Below are 21,746 nucleotides of genomic sequence, written 5' to 3'. Positions count from 1 at the left end.
TATTTTCTTCCAATTTTATAACTGTTACATATTTTTAGTGCTTTGAGTAAAGAATACTCTCTTTTCTCTTCTCATTTGTTAATCTCTAATTCTCTATACAAACCTTATGAACGAGATAGTGAAATGATTAGAGAATTAATAAGTGAGCTCTTTAACACTAATAGTATATAATGAATGAATTACAATACAAGAGGTAGTTCAATATTTTAAGTGCACTTAAGAATTTCTTATTGGTTTTTTTCTTGTACGTTTTTAATACAATCAATTAGTTTAATTAATGAAAAATATAGTGTAATATTTTTATAATCATAATTGATAACATATAATAACTATAAAGAGAAAGGGATATCATGTATAAAGTTGAATTCAAGAGGGGACCTCTTCAGTTTTCTTTGTAAATTTTATCCTAAGTATGGTGGTTGATGAAATAAGGAATTTTGTTAGAGCTACTATAGATTTTTTATTTTTTTGGGTCACGGCAGAGCTACTATAGAGTTTAATAACACTGGCCAAAAACTGATACAATGCTCTCTTAGATCCATGACCTCTTCATTGTTAAAACTTAAAACCATTTTCATTTTCTTGATTTTTGGGGATTGTTATTCTCCACTATTTGAAAATCAAAGCCCTAATGTTGAGCCTAGTTCCAAATATATTTTTAGTCCATTGTGAATTTATGCTCTTAGCTAAAACTTCCTTAGCTTGACTGTAATTTGTTTTCAAGTAACAGCTGACTATTATATAAAAAAAAATGTTGAAGACTTTGTTAGATAGACAATAATTTTTGTGAACAATATGAGCAGTAGACTCTAAAATTAGCCCAATAAAGTAAAAATACACTACACCATAAAATTATCCATCTAAATCTTAATATTAGGATAATCATCCGGACACCTAGTGAATTGAATATCTGATATATCCATTATTCATATTATTTAATATTTTTATTATCTATCTATACTTTTCCTGAGTCTAATGGAATAACTTATTTGTAATATTATTCATGTACAATATATATATAGTTTAAAACTTTATTTTGGATTTTGGACCCCTAGAAATAATATCACTTGATTTTAAGTTTTTTAAAGAGATTGTAACTCAATACTAAAATAAATTTTCAAGCGTATTACGAGGCTATAAAAGAATTAAAAAAGAAAAAATGGAAGGGGATGGGAGAGGATAATTTAGTATAGAATTTTTCATTTTTTTGTTTCTCATAATTTTTTATAGGTGAATTTTATCAAGCTCTCCTTAAAATAACATATAAATTATTCTCTATGTTGTGTCACAATCTTAATTGGATATTTGCTTTTAATTTGAGTTACTATCTTAATCATAGTTAGATTATATTATAATTAAATTTTTAAAAAGGATAAATGTATAATTTATTAAAAGATTAAAAACTAATTTTTAAAATTTTCCAAATCACGTAAACAGTGGCCCTAATCCTAAATTCTTCTTCCTCGTTTTCTCTCAATGTCACTCAACAACTCTTTCTCACTAGTCAACCTCTCCCGAAGTCTCGAACGGCCGAACTCCAAAGTCCAGAAGTCACGATCGCGTCTGTGGCTCCTGGTTTGCGTCGTCGCGTCCTCGTCCGTCGCTGCTGTCACCCTTGGCCAAAGTCTGATTCACCGTGCTTGGACAGGTTGGTTTTCTTTCTTCTCTATGTTCTTGAAACTCCCTATCAATTTTTTTAATTATTCAGTTGGCTTATAATTTGATTACGGTCAACGAGACAATGCTACTTGAGAGGCTCAATGAGGATGAATGAATGGGGGAAGAACGAAAGGCCAAAAGCCATAACAGAGGGTTAATATACATCTTTTGAAAATGATTTGGGGAAAAAGTCATATTTTAATTTTTAATACTTTAAAAAATTGTATAATTATTCATTTTAAAAATTAATTTAATCATAAAATAGTCTAACCATGATTAACCTAATAACCAATTAAAAAATGACACGTCACATAAGATAAATTACATGTTACTTTATAAAATGTACGGTAGAATTCACCTCTTTTATATATTCAAGAACTTCATTAATTAAAAATAAAGGCATTGTATATATTTATAGCCACACTAAGGGACTTTTTACAATCTAGATCAACAATCAAGTTTAAATTAAATCTACATTTCTAATCAATGAAAAACTATAGTTTTTAGTTTTGCAAAATTGATGTATAGATTTCATGGTTACTGAGCTATAAGGCTTTTGTGAGCCATTTAGCGGATAGGTAAATAAACTTTTCTATTACGAAAAAAAAAAAAACGTTGGTTCAGATGTAGCTTCCAAACACTATGTGAACTTCCAAAAATAAAGTATATATCATGTTCTCATGATATATGATCATTACAAGCCACTGATATGATACTTAAAATAGAAATAAGTACTCAATTTGTTTCATAATATCTGTTCTAATATCCATATAAAAAGACAAATTTTATTTAATAATATATTTACTACCTTTCTTAGAAATTACATTGCTATTATTAGAGTAAATATGGAAAAAAGAAATCAATGCTGCATAAGATATTTTAATATGTTAAAAATTACAAATGGAGATATTATGAAATGGATGAAATATGGAAAGAAAACGACCATGGTGATGATTGTGATGTGCAGACGTGGTTCCCTTCAATTAGGTAATGGTTTTGATTAGGCATATAGATCTCGAAAGTTTGGATAAAATTGAAACGTGAATGAATGTGCTCTAATTTACAAATTTATAATGGAGGTAAGGTGAAAACAAGAAAGATTTGGTACATGGTTTATATTACCCTAACATGGAGACACTCAGCACCTAACCCATTTCTTGGCCTTGAGCCAAGTTTGGTTATTGGGCTAAAGATAACCAATTTAATCAAGGACCTAACACTTATTTTAACTCCATAAAAAGAATATGTAATGTTATAAGAGGAATACTGTAATTTTATCTTTTTTGCTACAACATATAAATTTCAATGTTAGTTTCTACATATGCAATATTTGTGCAATATTTGTGCTTTCTGAAAATCCAAACTCAACTTCTAAACAACGGAACTAACTCCTGTCAAAAAAATAAAACTAGTGGTTAGTTCACTAGTCTGCTTAAGTGTTAAAAGGTTCCAATCTTGCCTTATGCATATAACAACTCATTGGCAAGCGGCAAAATATTAAATGGAGCTCCGATCCGCAGCGAATTAGTCATTGCCCTGCCGGATTGAGAGATACCGTGAACAACCAAAAAAACTACTAAACAATGGCCCCTATAGAACTGTTGCTGTTGCACAGATCCATATTTGTTCTACCAGAGAGGGCCGCAAACTTATCATTAAACCGTGACAAAGGACACTTATCTATCAAGTTTGAACCAAGGTATGCATCTTTGAGGAAGACCGTACTTCTCACACCTTTATTTGTAAGGTAAAATATCCCATGATGCTTTATCAAGCAAAGCAGCAACTTAGACGGCAAACGACACTCGGCCTGAAATGCATCCAGCTGCACAGATGTCATCCTTTTCTCCATGGTCAAGCTAAGGAGCTCATGAATCACAGCCACAGCACGCTTTCGGGTTTCCAGAGCAGTAGGGTCAAGCCTCCTTGCATTCAAGTAAGGAGAAGGAAAATCCATCCTCTGCCACCTCTCAAGATTCTCAAGGTAACTAACGTTCGGCCTAAAACCAGGAGGGAAATTCATTTTGAAAGCAAAGGGACCCATATAGTTGCCATCTTTTGAAATCCTTACTTTTATCCGAACCCCACTTTGGTTCGCGCTCAGAACTCCTTCCTGTGCCAACCTAAGTGATAATTGGATTAGCTAGCTGATGTGTGCTTAAAATAAATTCTAATCAAACCATTACTATGCTATTTTGGTTAGTTAATTTATGTAGTTGGTGCCGCTAATAATGAAAATGTTATCAAGAGCAAGCATCACAGCTTTCTTTCAAACGAAAAGCAAATTCTTTTCACCTTCAAAATCGATGAAAAGCAAAAATGCACAAATGAGCAAGTACCTAGCTTCCCTGGCAGTGACAGCTAATGAGGAGTCCCAATCCTCCAACTCAAGGCAATCCTTCCCAGCAACACGCTTCACTGAAAAAAAATGAGGGTACTTAGGAACCAAAGACTCCCTGAAATCACAGGGCAAGCCCAATTCAGGCCCAACAAACTCGAGAGTCTGCAGGGGTACCCGGCAATCAACAGACAGCATCAGCAACTTCCTAAGATTATTAACCAAGAGGGGCTCCATCAGGGCCTTGGCTTGGGCTTCCTCCTGGGCAACACTCTGGGCCTTAAGGGTGAGGGACACGGAAGGAGGTGATCCGGAGACACGGAAGATGGTCGGGTACCTTTCAATGAGGGCCATGAAGTCCCATTTGCGGACAAAGCCAACATTCTTCTCAAGGTCCCGGAGGAGGAGGGACTGGGTCTTGTGGGATTGGATGATGGAGGAGAGCTCCAGAATGAGGGAGGGCTTCTTACGAAGCTCCATCACCCTGTCGAGATCAGAAACCCGGTGGTAGACCTTCTTCTTGGGCCTGCTTCCACCACTTGATTTCTGCCGAGTATGTAGAAGCCATATGGGGGAACACTGGAAGTGGCCATGGGAGCTTCGGAATGGAGCATGGCGAAGCATCAACAGGATCTGGCCGACTACAAAAAGGTATTTGGGGGGGGGGGGGGGGGGGTTTAGAAACAGAGAAAAGATCTTCACCGTAATGAAATGATGAAGCAAAATGAAATCACAAAGTCAATGTGCCACATTTGAATTCAATCTCAATACACTTTCCATATAAAACTATGCACTATTGTCATACAAATAAACAGTGAAGAATATAGTCGGATATTTAGATGACATTGTGAAACTCTTTTAGCTGAGCACCAATATATATATAGGTGCTCAGCTAATTATAAGAAAAAACACACCTTATCTTGTCTCCGGAAAAATCTGCCAAGTCCCAAGGCCAAATGTGATTGCTCCAAGTAGAACAGCAACCATCTAGATAATTTTCCTTCCAGAATAAATAAAATAAAATTAATGAGTTTAAAAGAAGGTTGGATCTTTGTGATCACAAATTCAGCATTGCAAAAAACAATATTGAATGAACAAATAAAGAATCAATAGAAGGCATAAAATAGTACATATCCTAATGTCTAAAAAAACAGGTCAATACAAAAAACTTTCACCATTATGTATCAATCAACCTAACTATCAACTCATTTCTATTTTCAATGTTGAAAAATCGATTCTAATTATAAGTCAACTTCCACACTTCAATTTGATGCCTAGATTTTCTTATGGAATAAGCAAAACCATGCTAATAGTAACACCATAACTTTATTTGGTCAACATTCCTCCTATGATATGCTGAACTTTATCGCCTTAATTTTAACCTATTACACATGGAATATTAATAATTCTTCATAAATGATACTGATTTGAAACTTATTTTAAGCTGCTCCTGTTCCTCCATTATCTACTTTGCGAGTTGGTTAGTTCTTAGTCCCTGCCTCTCTTCAAGTCAGGTATCCAAATTGTTTCCCTTCAAATTTGCAACCCACCATTCCTCCCTTATCAACTTCCTCTCCTGTATCTTGTATTATGAAAATTACACAAAGTGATGCTACATCTTTTTTAACTACTTAAAAATTAATTTCAAATGCCTGGTGACAACAGGTTCTTCTCATAATTCAAAGTAAGGTTCTTATCATAATTCAAAGTAAGAGTACCAAAAGAGTACTAATTAGAAGCCATTCAACTAACTAACTAACTACTCTTAACAGCATTCAAGTAATCCCTAATCACAATAAACCTGAAATCAATAAAATAAAGCTACACAAAAATTTCAATAATGATTTGATTTCCATTTTTAGCAGCAGCAAGAAAATTTCAGCAAAAATTTCAGGAATTAAAAAAAGAGCAGCAACACAAAATCAATTATTTGATTTTCCATTAATCCATTCACAGTTTCACATTCAAATATCAGCAAACAGAGCATAAAAGGAAGAGAAGAACCGAAGAAGTGAAAGCAGTGCCACTAACCTTCGACGGAGACACGGACGGCGAGCTGCTCCAACCTCGAACGGAGAAGCCAAGGAGGACGGGGACAGGGGGAAGGAGGATGCCGAACTACAAGAGAGGGCCTGGGCTACAAGAGAGGACGCGGAGGCGCCGACAGCACGGACGGCGGCGGCACTGCGGCATAACCGTTGCAGGGAGAACCTAGGGTTTTGGTATGGTGATTTTGAACTTTGCTTCAGAGTTCAGAGGAATTGTGATTCACGAATAGCGGGGCAGGGGGTGTGTTGGAGGAACGGGGTGTGAGTGAGTGAGTGAGGGTAAAAGTTGTTTTTTTAAAAAAATAAAAAAATAAACGGCGCCGTTAATCGAAAACCAGTTAGTTATTCGTCCGGTCCAACCGATCCGATTTTCAGAACTGTGATCAATTCTTAAATATAGTTAATAATGTAAAAATAAAAAATAAAGAATAATACTTAAGTGGTCTTTAAAAAAAGTAGTCAAAATTTTAATTTTTAACAAATATTAAATATTAAATCAGTTTTAAATTTTTATTCTGTTAGATAAAATAATTTGTTTGACAAAATAAAATGTTAAAAACTATTGGATGATTAAAATTGGTTAAAAATTGAAATATTTGACTAAAGATTTTTTAAAAACTATTTAATTAACTACTAAAAAATAAAATATAATAAGAAGCGTTTTTGTTTTAGGCTAATTATTTGTCATTTGACAATTATCAATCATTAATGGGAAACAATCATTAAGGAAATCTTAATAAATCAATCCTTTATAAAAAAATCTTACTAAATATCTTTCGAGGATATTGTTAGATAGCCAAAATATTATAAATAATAAATAAAAATATATAATTAATAATATTAGTATGGATAAAAAAAATATAATTTTTTTAATTTAATTGGTATAATTAATTTTTTTAATTATTTTTTTTCGTTAATTACACCAAAAGTCAATTCCAAATTTAATATATACCGAATTTTAAAAATTTTTTTTCATTGTTACATTCATAATTTTATAATTTTTTTCTCAAATAAAAATTTTAAATTTTGATATTTTTAATACTAAAAAAATCTCAAATTACTTCAATACATTTTATATATAAAAAATAAAAACATCTTAAATTTAATTAGTCTCTATTTATTAAAAATAAAAAATATCTAAAATAATTAGTTTTGATCTACAAAATAAGATAATAAATAATAAATTAGTACCAATTCATTAATTATAAAAATTATATGTTTAAAATTATAAATGTTATACATATAAAATTACGGATATTAAATTAAAAAATTTTAACAACTTTTATTATATAACTCATATTTTACACTAGACTATTAAAAAATAAAAAATAAATAATAAAATAAAAAATATAAACAAAAATTAAAAATAAATTTTTTAAAATAATTATTAACTCATTATATTAAAATTAATAAATATACATATATATAAATATTAAATAAAAATATTAAAATAATTAAAATCATGATCTATTAGTAGTGCACGTATGAGATAATTTAAAGAATAGAATAAAATACATAATTTAAAATTTGGTAATATTAATTATAAAATTTATTAATTATGGACATCAGATATATGAAATTATAAATGTTATTATGAGTACGAAATTATAGACGTTAATAATATGAAATTATGAATGATATGTATTACTTATGCAATAACTAAAAAATAATGTATATGAATTTTATAACTAATAAATATTAATTTTAATTTTTGGATGTTAGTTGCATGTAATTATGGATATTATGTGTATTTACGAATGGCATAATCACGAATGTCGATCTGTTCAAATTTTTTAACTACTTTTAATATACACACCGTGTTAAAGTCAAATTCAAATATAATACTATTTGAAATGATAACGATAACTTATTGTAAATTTTTTTGGTATATTCTGATCAAAATCAAATTCAAAAAATTTCAATTGCACTAAATTCATAATTTTTGCTCTTGAATATCAAAGTTTCTTATTGTACTTTAGATATACTAAAGTCGTGCTTTTTTTCTCTTGAACATAGAGATCGTATACTTACATAGTTTGCCTCTAATAATAAAAAAGTGATACAATAAATTAGTGGTTATGGTAATTATTATAATTAATGTCAATTAAGGACTATTATTATTACCATTCCTTGTTACTATAGTCTTTATGGCGATCGTAAATATAAATATCAAATTGTAAGAGGAAACATTAATATATGATTTAGTTAATGCCTAATAGTTAGGAATATATTATTATAAGTAATATGGTTAATATGTGAGAACCATTAAGAGTGTGATAAGTAGAGTGAATGATAAAAGAGTAAGATAAAAAAATAAAAATATAATAACTTATTAAAATAAAGTTAATTTAAAAAAATTTTGATTAGCTATGACTAAAATTTTAGTTCCCAAAATTTTTCCATCTTTTAATATGTTCATTGCTTAATAGGATTTGTCTATAGTGGATAAAATATAAATTGGTTCTTTAAGGACTAAAGAAAATATGCTATTTTTGTGCCTATGATGATTTTCCTATACTAATTTTTAATATGATGTAGATGGTCTCTAAGTTGATAAAATTATAATGAGTAAATTGAAAGATAGTCCAATTATATATTAATAATTGTAAGTATTAATTTAGTAAAAAAAAATGAATTTGTTTGTGATAAATACGTATTTAATAAAATTAATTTATTATTATATATATATATATATATATATATATATATATATAAGTAAATATCAATTCTTAATAAAAAGGAAAAAAATACTATCAATTTTGTTAGTTTGTTTTATTGCTACCAAAAAAATATATAATTAATTCATATTTTTAACAAAATTATCACCAAAAGTACATATCAAATTTGCAAACTATATGTAATTTGTATATATTTAAACTGATTAATAGATAAATATTGGTAACTACATATGTCATAAGTAATATTATTATTAATAATACGATGATATTATTCAATTTATTATTCATATAATTCTATTAATTAAGTAAATATAGTTAATTCTTTAATTGTTTTTTATATATTTAAAATAAAAAATTTCAATTTTGTTTATTTTAAATTAATATAGTAATAAAAGACAAAAAAGTTACACATATATTGATTATGGTCTAATTTTAATTCTTTTAAAATTAATACAAGATAATATATTAGCAAAAACCTATATTCTTAATATAAAATTTGTATTTTCGTAAAAATACATATACATATGATAAAAAATAAAAATTTAAATTTAAAATCTCTTCTTTTATATACAAATACTTAATGCATCAAGTTAGTAATTTAATTTTTTTTAACTTAAATAAGTTAAACAATTACCAATTTAATTTGTTAATCATATATAAATAAATAATATTTGATATTATAAAATATAAAAAAATAAAAAATGCACTTTTACCTATAAATTTTTTAATTGTATTACAAATTAAAATTTGGTTTTTAATTTTAAAATATTGAAACTCTAGATTTATTTTTAAAAAGTAAATATTTTTTCATATTAAACATAAAAATATCAAAATATCCTTTATGTAATAATTTTAAAATTGGTTGTCTTTAGTAAAAAAGTAGAGACTGAACCCTTATAAACTAACGTTTCAGATTTTATATTAGTGTGTTATATGAGTCCATACCATAAATATGGTAATTAAAAATTTGGCCCTATAAGTATGATAAATTTCAAGTTGGTGGTATTAGATTTAGCCTAACTAATTTAATATCATAGATGAATAAAATTTTGTTTAAGTTAAAACGAGTTGAAAAAATTATAAAGAACGATCACCATAAATATTTTTATAAAATTAAATTTTTTTTATAAGAATTTTTTGTATAACTATTGTACTTATTTGCATAAAGTTTGAAAATTTGTATTGCACTTATTATATTTTGCAATGGATACAACTAGAATAATAAATAAGATTGAAAATAACGAGTATAAAAAATTTTTTGAACTTTATAAACAAATTAAAAAATATTTAATTATAATTATTATTTTAGTTTTATTAATAATCAAGATTCTGTTGTGTATTTATAATTCTTATAAATATTTTTATAAAATTTAAAATTTTCTATTGTATTAATAGTTACAACTAATAAGGAGTAATCTAAATTCTAATTTTTTTTATTTAATCGTGTAAATTTAATGAATTTTTTAAAATATAATTAGTTGAGAGATTAATAGGACCGATATTTGGAATTTAAATATATTTATGATTATTAATTATGATGCTTTAATTGTTTATATTTAGAATTGTTCGTATCAATTTAAATTAAATAGTATTTAATTGTTATAATTTAGTAAATATTTAGTAATGATAAATTAGTAGTAATCAATAATTAAAATTGTTTGTGATCGAAGTAGTTAATAAATTATTTAAGTATTGCAAAGAAAAATATACACGTATTTTTAAAGCAGTGAGATAAAAAAATCTTTATTTTATATAATAATAATAATAATAATAATAATAATAATAATAATAAAGATTAAGATCTCTAAAAAATAAGTATTGTTTTGATTTTTAAAATTTAGAGTCAAAATTAAATTCGTTTTTAACATTATTTTTTATTTAAAATCATCTCAAACGATTTTAAAAATGACAAGTATTTGTACCAAAAGTAAAATAAAAGAGGTGAAGGATGTTTTTTTTTTTTTTTTTGGTCACGATAAAAGAAGAGTTGAAAGCTTGGATATAAAAAAAGTGCCACAAGGGATTGGAAGTTGGAACCCAGAAGGCAGAGGCTAAAAGGAATTAAGGTAGTATAAGAAAAGTATAACAGTGTTAGTATAAATTTTCTACGAAAGGCCCAAAAGTTGTACGTAACATATAATAGCCATTGTCAGATTTAAATCTAAATTGTCGGCCCAAAAGAAAAATTTTAATGGTGGTGGAGCCAGTAATGGATTTGGCTCAGCCTAGCCTAATGGGAATTAGAAGACTTTTGGTGGAATGTGACTCTAACGCTATTAGGTACCGTTTGTTTTGAGGTATTAAGACAGAAATTGAGAGACTGAAATTCAGTATTATATTTGTTAGTTTAGAGATTGGTACTAAAATTTTTATCTCAGTCTCTAAAATTTCAGTATTTCAGTATTTCTAAAAAATAAGAACACAAGGGACTAAAATTTTTAGAGATAAAAACTGAAACTTTAATAACATTTTATACCTAAAATATTTTTATTTCAATTAATTAATTTTAATTTTACTCTTTGTGTAAATTAAATTAGAGTTTCATTCTTGTTTCAATTTCTGTCTCCCATTTTACACCAAACAGAATACTGAAATTTATTTCAATCCCTGTCTCTTAGCCTCTGTCTCTCAATCATCTTTGTCTCTTCATTAGACGCTAGCTTATATCTCTGATCAATAGCAAGAAAAACCTAAGTAAACACCCCCTGGCTTGATAAGGGACATGGTTTTTTGGAAAAAAAAAAAAAAACTGAAAATTTTATTTTCTAAATATATATAGAAGGAAATAGATGTGCTATTGCCTAGTTTAAAAAAGTCTAAATTTTGAATCAGGATTTCACTTTTAAAATGTACTTCTGATGGAAGTCACTATATTACTAGTTAATGATAAATGGGAGACCTCCTTATTAATTTGTATGTAGGTTATTCTGTTTGCATGTTTTTAGCCCCGTCTTAATATCAAAGAAAAAAAAGATTTGAGTCCAATTTATGCATTCGCTTAAATAAGTATTGGTTTCGTTTTGTATAAGTAGTAATCTATTAAATAGTAACAGATCTTTAAATAAAATTTAAATTTATAGTGAATTAATTTTTAATCTGTTAAATTGAAAATACTGTGGACAAATAAAAAAAATGGATCATTCTGTTCTTTGTCTTAACAGTGATTGATTCTAGTTTTCCAAAATATTTTGTTGTCTATTTTTAAATATTTTCGTGGCCCAGCAATTTTAATTTATGGACTTTAATAAAAAACCGGTTGAAATTGATTTTTTTTATTTCTTTTCAACTGATCTTATAAAATATGATATCCTACCCAACGACTACAAGATTTAAATGACAACAAGAAAACTTATGAGAATTAAAAAAAAAAAAAAACGTATGAGAAGATCCAATTTTGAGAATAAACTCCAATTGAAGCAAGAAAATTCTCTAAATTGAAATAGTGAACAGGATTTATTTAATAGATTGGGTACGGTATGGTTTACATAAACATTTTTATTTTTCAAGAAACATCATTTATAACCTTAATAATTAACTTCCACATCCGTCCCCAACTTCATGTACGATTTGGCCACATGAAATGTAATCTTAAACTCTTACTCTCATCACATGAACCGATTGAATGTTTTGCTATGACAAGTAAGTAGTTCCCTCGGAAGAAACCAAACCACTTTTTATATATTTGGGATGCATTTTCATCCTCTTTATTTTTCTGACACCATTGGATGCTTTTTGTTTCTTATTTTATATGAATTACTTATATCCTTAATAAATATGATTTCATTAAAGAAACTACTTTCTCATGAAGTAATAATTATTATGATAATCAAAACGTTTCAATAAATGTTATATGGAGATCACTTTAATAAAGATACTAAAAATATTTTTTTTAAAGACGTTCATACATGTCATGTTATTATTGGACATCTTTATTAAATCAGTTAATAATTTATTTTTTAATAAATTAGAATAAAATCGGTTTATTATAGCAACAATAATAAATCCAATTGTCTGTATTATAATTATTAGACCCGATTTGATCCAATTGAATTATACAATCTAAATCGAATATTTTTAAATTTTTTGATAAAAAAAATAAATATATCATTGACTTTTTGTTTTGCAGACATTTAAATTCCTAAAAATTTAAAAATACAATTAAATCCTTAAAAAAATTTAGATTTATTGTTATTGTTATAAAAAAAATCATTTTTTTAAATTTGTTAAGAAATTCAAAAATAACCGATTCATTAATACGTCAAATAATAATGCGACACATAAATATCTTTACAAAAAGATCTTTTACGCGTATTTATAGAAGCATCCCATATTATATATATACTATTAAAAAGGGTTTGTAAAAATTGATAGCAATAGCTTAAAATTGTTTGCCAAAATATATACAACAAAGTTACTCGATAATTTTAACTTATTATATGTATGAATTCATATTAAAATTAAGTTATGCGTTACATGAGAGAAATTAAAAGTAACATAATAAAAGGGGCTAATTCATAAACGAAATTAAAACCCAATACAAACCTATGTATATATGATTTGGTAATGACGAAAAGAGAGTTTATAATGTTATAAGACCATAGACATATATAAGAAATATTAAAGATCTCTAATCTAGAGCCATGGACCACTATACTACCATAGTTACGTAGCTTTCTTATTAAAACCAAAAGCTGTCTCTTTTTTTCATCTCCTTCAATTCACGCAACAAAGGCAAAGGCCACAGCTGTCATAATGTGTCATTGGTAGAAATATAATTATTATTTTTTTTATTAATTTAACCTTTTAAAAAAATAATATTATCATATGATACTAAAATTTTTATGATTAAAAAATTTAGAGTTTAATCATTATTGTTTTTTTAAAAAGTATTTTTTAAAAAAGAATTTTTTTATTTTTTTATATTTTTCTGTGTATATTTGGAGTAAAAAACTTATTAAATAATATGTATGTATGTATGTATTATGTATTTAATATTTAAATGTGTTGTAAAAAGAATATATATACAAATATTTCTCGGGAATGAATTAACTCACACATTAAGGTTTAATTTTTATAAGGGTAATTATAATGATGTCTCTATAGAAAGATTCTATCTAATAATTCGGCTATAATAATAACTTGTAATAGTAGACTTTCCATAAAGCTAGAGACGCATATAAGAGAGGCATATATATTATAGATTTTTGTATAAAAAAAGAAAGGTATAGTACGTAGTAGTTGTTGGCATTAAATATGGGTGATCACATGAAATAAAATCCTACGTCAAAGGGAAAGTTTCAGAAGAACATGCTACTAGTATACATAGATGAAACTTGAAAGGAGACTCCTTCATTCACTAACTAAAAGATGCTTTGGACTTATTACTCTGAATAAACAGTTTAATTAATTTAAAAAAAATAATTCAAATAATAAATATTTATATTAAAAATAATTTATAAATAAATTATTTTATATTTAATTTTTTAGTTATAAAATTACTTATTTTGAAAAAATATAATATAAATTTTTTTTATTATAAGAAAAGTCGTTTTTTTTATTTTTTTATAAACACTTAAATATTTTTTTAAAAAATTATACCAAATATTAATACTACTACTTTTTATAAGTCAAAAACAAAAAAAAAAACTTTTAAAACTTTTTCAACGAGCCCTTCTAAAAAATTTTATAGATTTTACATTTTTTTTTTCAAATCACATATATATGTTATTAAAAGGACTTATATTATGAGTTATGAGCCTTTCACAAACGCATGAAATGAGAGATATTTGTTTAGGTTTGGAGTGAGATATTTGTCAAAAACAAGCTTTATGATGACAGCTCTCTCTATATTTTGGAGAGATAATTCGATGTTGATTGATGTGTATATGAAAATAAATCACCACCCGTTTTCCCATAATAGATAGTTGTAATTATAAAATCTCCTATAATATATCTTTCTATGAATCCTTCGGCATAATAGATGAAGTAATGGATATTAATTCACACTTAAAAGTGTACATATATATATTTGTTACATTTACTTTAGAGACCTGCTATACATACAAGTCTTTTTGGTTTATAAGTCTTACAAGTTCAATAAAATACACGCATTATACTTAATTAACGCATTACACACTTTCACATTCAAGAATAAATAAAACGCATGTTATTCAACAACTTCCTATTTCCAAAGCGCGCTACTCACCATGCATTATGAACGACTCTTCTTCTTCTTCCTCCATGAAAACAATTTTCTTACCAAATTTGAAGATAATGAAACTTCAGAAATACACCCAAACGATTACAGAAATACACCCCAACGATTACAGAAATACATCCAAAAGATTACAGAAATACACCCAAACGGTTACAGAAATTCATCCAAACGATTATAGAAATACACCCAAAGAATTACAAAAATACACCCAAAGGATTTAAGAAATACACCCAAAATTCGTTGAAATACACCTTATGCATATTTCAGAACTCTTTCTCTTTCTCCTCCTCATCTTCTGTTGCTTCTTCTTCTTCAAAAATGATTTCAGAGCTTAATGTAAAAAAAAATGGAAATCGAGAATAACGAAGAAAGAAAATAGAGAAAAAAGCACGTAAATGAAGAAGAAGAACAGAAAGAGGAAGAAGAACGTGCAGCAATAAGAAGAAGAAGGAGAAAGAGAAGGTAAGAAACGGAAGAAAAGAAGAAGAAGAAGAAGAAGAACGTGTAACAACAAGAAGAAGAAGGAGAAAGAGAAGGCAAGAAACGAAAGAAAAGAAGAAGAAGAAGAAAAATAACGTAGACCTTGCATCGTGTTTTTGAGATTTATTCATTAATTAACTTGTAAAGCATACAAGTTCTAATAGCTTGTATGCAGAGCTTTTCTTTTTACTTTATAAACTTTATTTATCAAATAATTAGAATATATATATTGCCTATTGGAGTTGAACATAAGATGACTCGCTATAGTAATCAACATGTAATGTCAATTAAGCTCAAACATGAATTGATCAAAAGGAGTAGTGCTAATTAGACTATCGTTGAACATTATTAATTAAAAGCCGGGATGCAATTCCATTCTTATCCGTATCAATACTAATCAATTCTCTATTTTTCTTACTAAGATGTCTTAGTTAAAGATATATAATAAGTTTGTTATTATTTTAAATTTAAGTTGTTTTAATTTGTTTAGCTAGGATTAGATTTAGATTTTATCATTTTGTTAATTAAACAATTACAATTATAACTACTTTCAGATAGTATATATTGGAATCGATTTATCAATGAATGTGAAGATATAAGAGTATCAACCAAGTCATTTAAAGATTTACATCATTGATGCGAGGTGATTTATAAAAATGACCAATATTTTGCGATACTTATATATACTTATTAGAAGATGAATAATAATTTAAAGAGACGGTGAAATTTCTCTTAAAAAATATTATCTGTAGTGGTGTTAATTAATTATTTTAGCGTTTAGTCATAAAAGATTTTAATATCATAATAATATTTTGAATGAAAAACTGACTGAATTTTATTAAATATGATGAATTATACTTAGAGTTTAAATATTTATTTTTAAGTTTTTGAAATAAATAATTTTAGGGAAGTACTAGGTAAACAATGACCATTTTAAACAACATGAATAACCACTAATCAAATAAAAATGTACTACACTATAATTTAATGCTATTAATAATTAAATTTAAGATTAATTTACTTTTTTAACTCTATAAATTCATATTATTCACATATTATTCAAAAATATTGTTGATTATCTATACTTTTCCATAATTTTATAATAGTAAATATTAATCTTATATATTATAAGTGTTGACATACATAATTAATTATGCAAAAAACGTATCGAGAGTTTCCCTATTGCTAAAAGATCAGTGTAGTACAAATGATATTATTATTAAAAAATATTAAAGAGTTATCAAAATTTATTATTTTTTTATTATTTAATTATTAATTTAAATTTTTTAGTCTAATAATTTAATAACTTATTTTTTTAATTTTTAAATATTAATAATTAACTGATATCAAAAAATAATAAATTTTAACGGTATTCAGACAATTTTTTTTTTTATAAAAAAAGGAATGAGGGAATATATATAGTACATGAGATTTTAAAGGGAGATCATTTATAATAAGCGTCATACCTATATTCCTTATCAATTAGCATTTTTAATAAACTAAAGAAAAGTCAATTTTTTTGACAGAAAAAAAAATTAAATCATAATAATTAATATATATTATCAATTAATAATAATATAATTTTAAAAATTGTAAATTTGAGTCTCCCTCTTAATTTAAAAAAAAAAAAATTAATAGTACAGTGACTGATGACTAATGAGGCGGAAATATATCTATTCTCTATAAATGAGACAACGTGGGAGGGTGACTAATATTAATTAGGCAATAGCTAAGGCTTGTTAAGCGAGTTGCCAACTTGGTTGGATATATGGATGTGTGAGTGCCCTATGTATTTATGGGTATGTCGTCTAAATACATATGAACTATATATACCTTAGGAAGCATTTCAAGTACACCGGAAGTACCGGTGTACCAGTTGTTTTAACCGTTAATCTGAATTATAAAAAATATATATAATATATATTAATTAAAATCAACGGTTAAAACAACTGGTATACCGGTATTTCCTGGTGCACTTGAAATGTTTCCTATACTTTAATACCTAGGAAGTAACAAGTTCATATATAGTGACTTACAACGACATGCATGCATTCAAACGTCTTTTCCATCATAATCGTTGTTAACATATACATTATTATTTATTATTGATTGAGTGATATTATTATTATTATTATTATTATTATTATTATTATTATGCTCAGCTAGCTAGAAAATATATACCAATAAAAGTTGCAAACATGTATTTGAAAACAAAAATATTATGTTATGTATTTGTGTATAAATATATGTATAATTTAGAGTTTAAGTTTTAAAATAGTTTTTGAAGTTGTATTGGAGGTTTAAAGTAGTTCTTGAAATTAATAGTTATTCAATTTTATCCCCGAAATTATATTCCAGAACTCATAGTAATTCCTTAAACAATTTTCGTTCATCATTAATTATCGAAAAGTTGAGCTGGACCCCAACGATTTACTGACGTGGTAAACGAAACTCTTTTATTTGTAATGTAGTCCCTTTCTTTTTTAAATTCCTAATCCCCAATTTTTGTTTTTTGAATTCTCTTTCTCATCATTTCTCTTCTTCTTCAACTCCATTATTTACTATCAATCTTTCAAATTCAATCACCAAATGTAATAGCAGTATAAAACACCAATAGTTATTAAAAAAAAAACATAATAAATCACAGTATAAACTTTTCAATTGGTACCTTCAACTAGTACAAATATCATTTCATAATTAAGACGAAATAAAATTCAATAAATTTTATATAATTCTACATATTACCAATCATTTTATCACACACAATGTTTTAACTCTCTCAAACACTTTCAATCCATCTCCAACGATGACAATTTAACTCACCACCACCACTACATGGCTGACAACAACGATAATATTGATGAAGTCTCAGTCTTTCCTCTCTCTTCACTTGCAACCAAGGCCACCTTTTCTCACTGGAATCCCACCCGCTACAGCTCCCCGTCTGAGGTCACATTCGCCGCCGGCAACCTCACGGAGCCTGCCCCTACCAGCAGCGTGCTACTCCGGCCTCAGCTTTCACGACAGAACTCCTCCGGCATGGTGTCGGAGCCATTCTGGAAGAAGCGCGTGGTCACGTTCTGGGACAACTTCGATGATGAAGAGCAAGACGACGAGAACAGGTCACGTGCGGATGGCAATAGAGCACTATCAGTAAAAGAGACAATTGCAGCACAGGAGGCGGCGGAGGTGGCTGCTACAGGGGAGGTTGTTGGAGAGGGAGAGGAAGACGAGGTAGCATACCCAGTAATGATGTCACTGATGGACTTAGTTTGTTGGAGAAGATTGACAGAGAGATAGGACTTAAAGGATCAAGGTACATTCTGAGTGATGATGAGGAATTTGATGAGGATGCATGGTAATGGTGATGACTTAAAATACAGAATATATAATAGAGGTCATTAATGATTGAATTTGGAAGAGTGAGAAGAGAGAATGAGGTTGAAAAAGAAGAGAATAAGAAAGAGAATTCAGGAAATAAAATTTGGAGATTAGAGTTTTAAAAGGAAAAAGGGACCAGATTGCCAACAAAAAAGTTTCGTTTGTCACGTGACAGAAATCAGTCCACTTCAACTTTTCGATAATCAGTGATAGACAAAAACTGTCTGAGAGACTACTATAAATCTCGGAGTGTAATTTTGGGAACAAAATTGAGTAACTATTAATTTTAGGAATTACTTTAAACCTAAAATATAATTTTAAGGACTACTTTGGTCGGCTTAACTCATAATTTAATTTATTTTTAATGAAAAATTTGTATTTTAATATATTTTCAACACTTATAACTGATTTTAGTGAGAATTTTAATAAACATATAATATAGCTGTTTTGAAAAATATTATTATTGCTTTAAACAACATCTTAAATAATATCGGATTGCCTCAACTTATTGTTTTCTTTTTTTGGCATATATCTGTGCAAAGGAAATGTTTGATTGTGCAAATATATAATATTTTTGGAAAGAAAAAAATAAATAGATCTTTAGCTTTTTAATTTAATGATCACTAAATTTTTTTAATTAATTAAAAATATAAAAATATTTTTTATTTTTTAAATATGTACGTTTTCATTTAAAATATACGAGAACAAATAATTTTTTTAAAATAATTTAGATGTTTTGTATTTTAAAAAATAAAAGATATTTTTCTATTTTCGATTAATCAATAATTATTTATTCATTTTTGATAAAAAATCAGAAATATATTTATTATTTTTTTGGATTTAATATTTAGAGCTGAGGGTTTAGACTTCAGCTATATTTCTTTTGACGATTTTATAATAAGGTATTTCTATAATATTAGAGTGAATACCCCACCTGATACTTAATAATTATCTCGAAAAGACAACGAGGTATTTAAGAAAAAAAATATCCAATTCAGTCTCTGATATTTTTTTAGGACCGATTAATTTCTATGCAAAAAAAATATTAACCTTTTTTGACACAGAGACTAATTCGTCCCATAAAAATAAAATTCAAAAACCGAATTGATATTTTTTTTTATCAATAACCTCATTGTCCTTTAGAATAATTGTCAATTACTGTTTTAGATTTTTCTCATAATATCATAAGCGTGAGTTAATTAATGTTCAAAAAGAGGCCATTTATGTATTGATAACCACGACAATTTATCCATATTAGATATATAATATATTCATTTGTTTTTCCTACTTAACGGTTTAAATTTTCATAAATAATGTTAAGTCACCAATATATTTAATTTTATTTGCATTTGAGTTAATATATACTAATTAATTCTCTTTTTCTTATTAAGTTGTGTTAGTTAGAGATATATAATAAGTTTGTTATTATTTAAATTTAAGTTGTTTGAAAGATACCAAATCTCAGTTAGAGAAGAAGAGAGAGAAATTGAATTTATTAGATTCAATCTTGAAGCGGAAAGTTAATTATAGCTGAGATAATTATACACTATATATAGCAATAGTTAGTGTCATGTTTTGTTCACTCATACAACTAACTTCTCTTTATGATTATTACTATCATGTTTAACTAGGATTCAGTTTAGGTTTTATTATTTTATTATTCAATAAGATATGAGTGTAATTATTTTCAATTAAAATTGTAATCAATTTATTTATATATAATAAATTCTGGCGTAATTTATATTTGAGTATCAACCAAGTCATTTAAAAGATTTACATCATTAAAATATTTTGAATGAAAAATTGACTGAATTTAAATTAAATATGATGAATTATTATACTTAGAGTTTGAATATTTATTTTTATGTTTTTAGAATAAATAATTTTGTTATAGTAAATATTAATCTTTTATATTATGAGTGTTGACATACATAATTAATTTTGCACAAACTTATTGAGAGTTTCCCTATTACGTGAATCTACAATAAATTTAAAAGATGAATGTAGTAGGGGATATATACAGGGACGTTTGAAAAACTTTAAAAGTAATGTTTTTGAGTTTATGACTTATAAAAAGTAGTAGTATTAATGTTCGGTATAATTTATAAAATTAAATTGTAATTTTTTAAGAAATTATTTAAAAACTTATAGAAAAATTAAAAAAAATGACTTTTCTTATAATATTACTATTTTTATCATATTTTTATAAAATAAATACTTTTAAAAATAAAAATTTAAATATAAAATAATTTATTTTTAATATAATTATTTATTATTTAAACTATTTTATTAAAAAAATTTAATTAATTTATTTATCAAAACTAGACCATAGTACATGAGATTTTCTAAATAAGCGTCATCCCTATATATTCCTTATCAATGAACATTTCTAATAAACTAAAGAAAAGTCAATTTTGTTTTTGGACACAAAAGAAAAGTCAAATTAAAACATAATAATTAATACATATGACCAATTAATAATAGTATAGTGACTGATGAGTCGGCGGAAATATATCTATTCTCTGAATGACTCATCATCCGAGGGTGACTAATAATAATGTTAGGAAAATTAAAAAAAAATATTTTATTTCATTTAATATTTATTAATCTTAATAATAATTAATAAATATTAAATAAAATAAATTTTGTTTATTTTTAAATAATATTTTTATTAAATATTTTGGAATAATAATTAGCCAATAGCTAAGGCTTGTTAAGCAACTTGCCAAATTGGTTGGATGGATGTGAATTGGGAGTGCCCTATTTATGGATATGTCGTCTAAATACATATATTCTATATATACACCTAGAAAGTTCATATATAGTGACTTACAACGACATGCATGCATTCAAACTAGTCTTTTCCATAATAATCCTTGTTAAACATATACATTATTGTATTATTTATTAGTGATTGACTATTATTATTATTATTATTATTATTA

General features: G+C 26.6%; 2 protein-coding genes across 2 annotated transcripts; one reads left to right on the top strand and one right to left on the bottom strand.

The window, feature by feature from the left end:
* Nucleotides 1-2,555: 2,555 nt before the first annotated feature.
* LOC130966619 (protein WHAT'S THIS FACTOR 1 homolog, chloroplastic-like) lies at nucleotides 2,556-6,280 on the bottom strand. Its single transcript, XM_057891437.1, has 4 exons — nucleotides 6,029-6,280; nucleotides 4,912-4,997; nucleotides 3,999-4,638; nucleotides 2,556-3,782 (listed from the first exon to the last, which is right to left on the bottom strand). Exons 3-4 carry the CDS (start codon nucleotides 4,619-4,621, stop codon nucleotides 3,236-3,238), a joined length of 1,170 nt encoding a protein of 389 aa, XP_057747420.1. The 5' UTR covers nucleotides 4,622-4,638; nucleotides 4,912-4,997; nucleotides 6,029-6,280; the 3' UTR covers nucleotides 2,556-3,235.
* Nucleotides 6,281-18,255: 11,975 nt separating this feature from the next.
* On the top strand, nucleotides 18,256-18,782 carry LOC130969254 (uncharacterized). Its single transcript, XM_057894901.1, has 2 exons — nucleotides 18,256-18,654; nucleotides 18,705-18,782. Exons 1-2 carry the CDS (start codon nucleotides 18,256-18,258, stop codon nucleotides 18,780-18,782), a joined length of 477 nt encoding a protein of 158 aa, XP_057750884.1.
* Nucleotides 18,783-21,746: the final 2,964 nt, after the last annotated feature.

The sequence above is a fragment of the Arachis stenosperma genome, chromosome 3, assembly GCF_014773155.1.
Source record: "Arachis stenosperma cultivar V10309 chromosome 3, arast.V10309.gnm1.PFL2, whole genome shotgun sequence".
NCBI classification, from domain to species: Eukaryota; Viridiplantae; Streptophyta; class Magnoliopsida; order Fabales; family Fabaceae; genus Arachis; species Arachis stenosperma.
The sequence above is the reverse complement of the archived record's forward strand: the minus strand, read 5'-3'. Positions and strand labels throughout refer to the sequence as shown.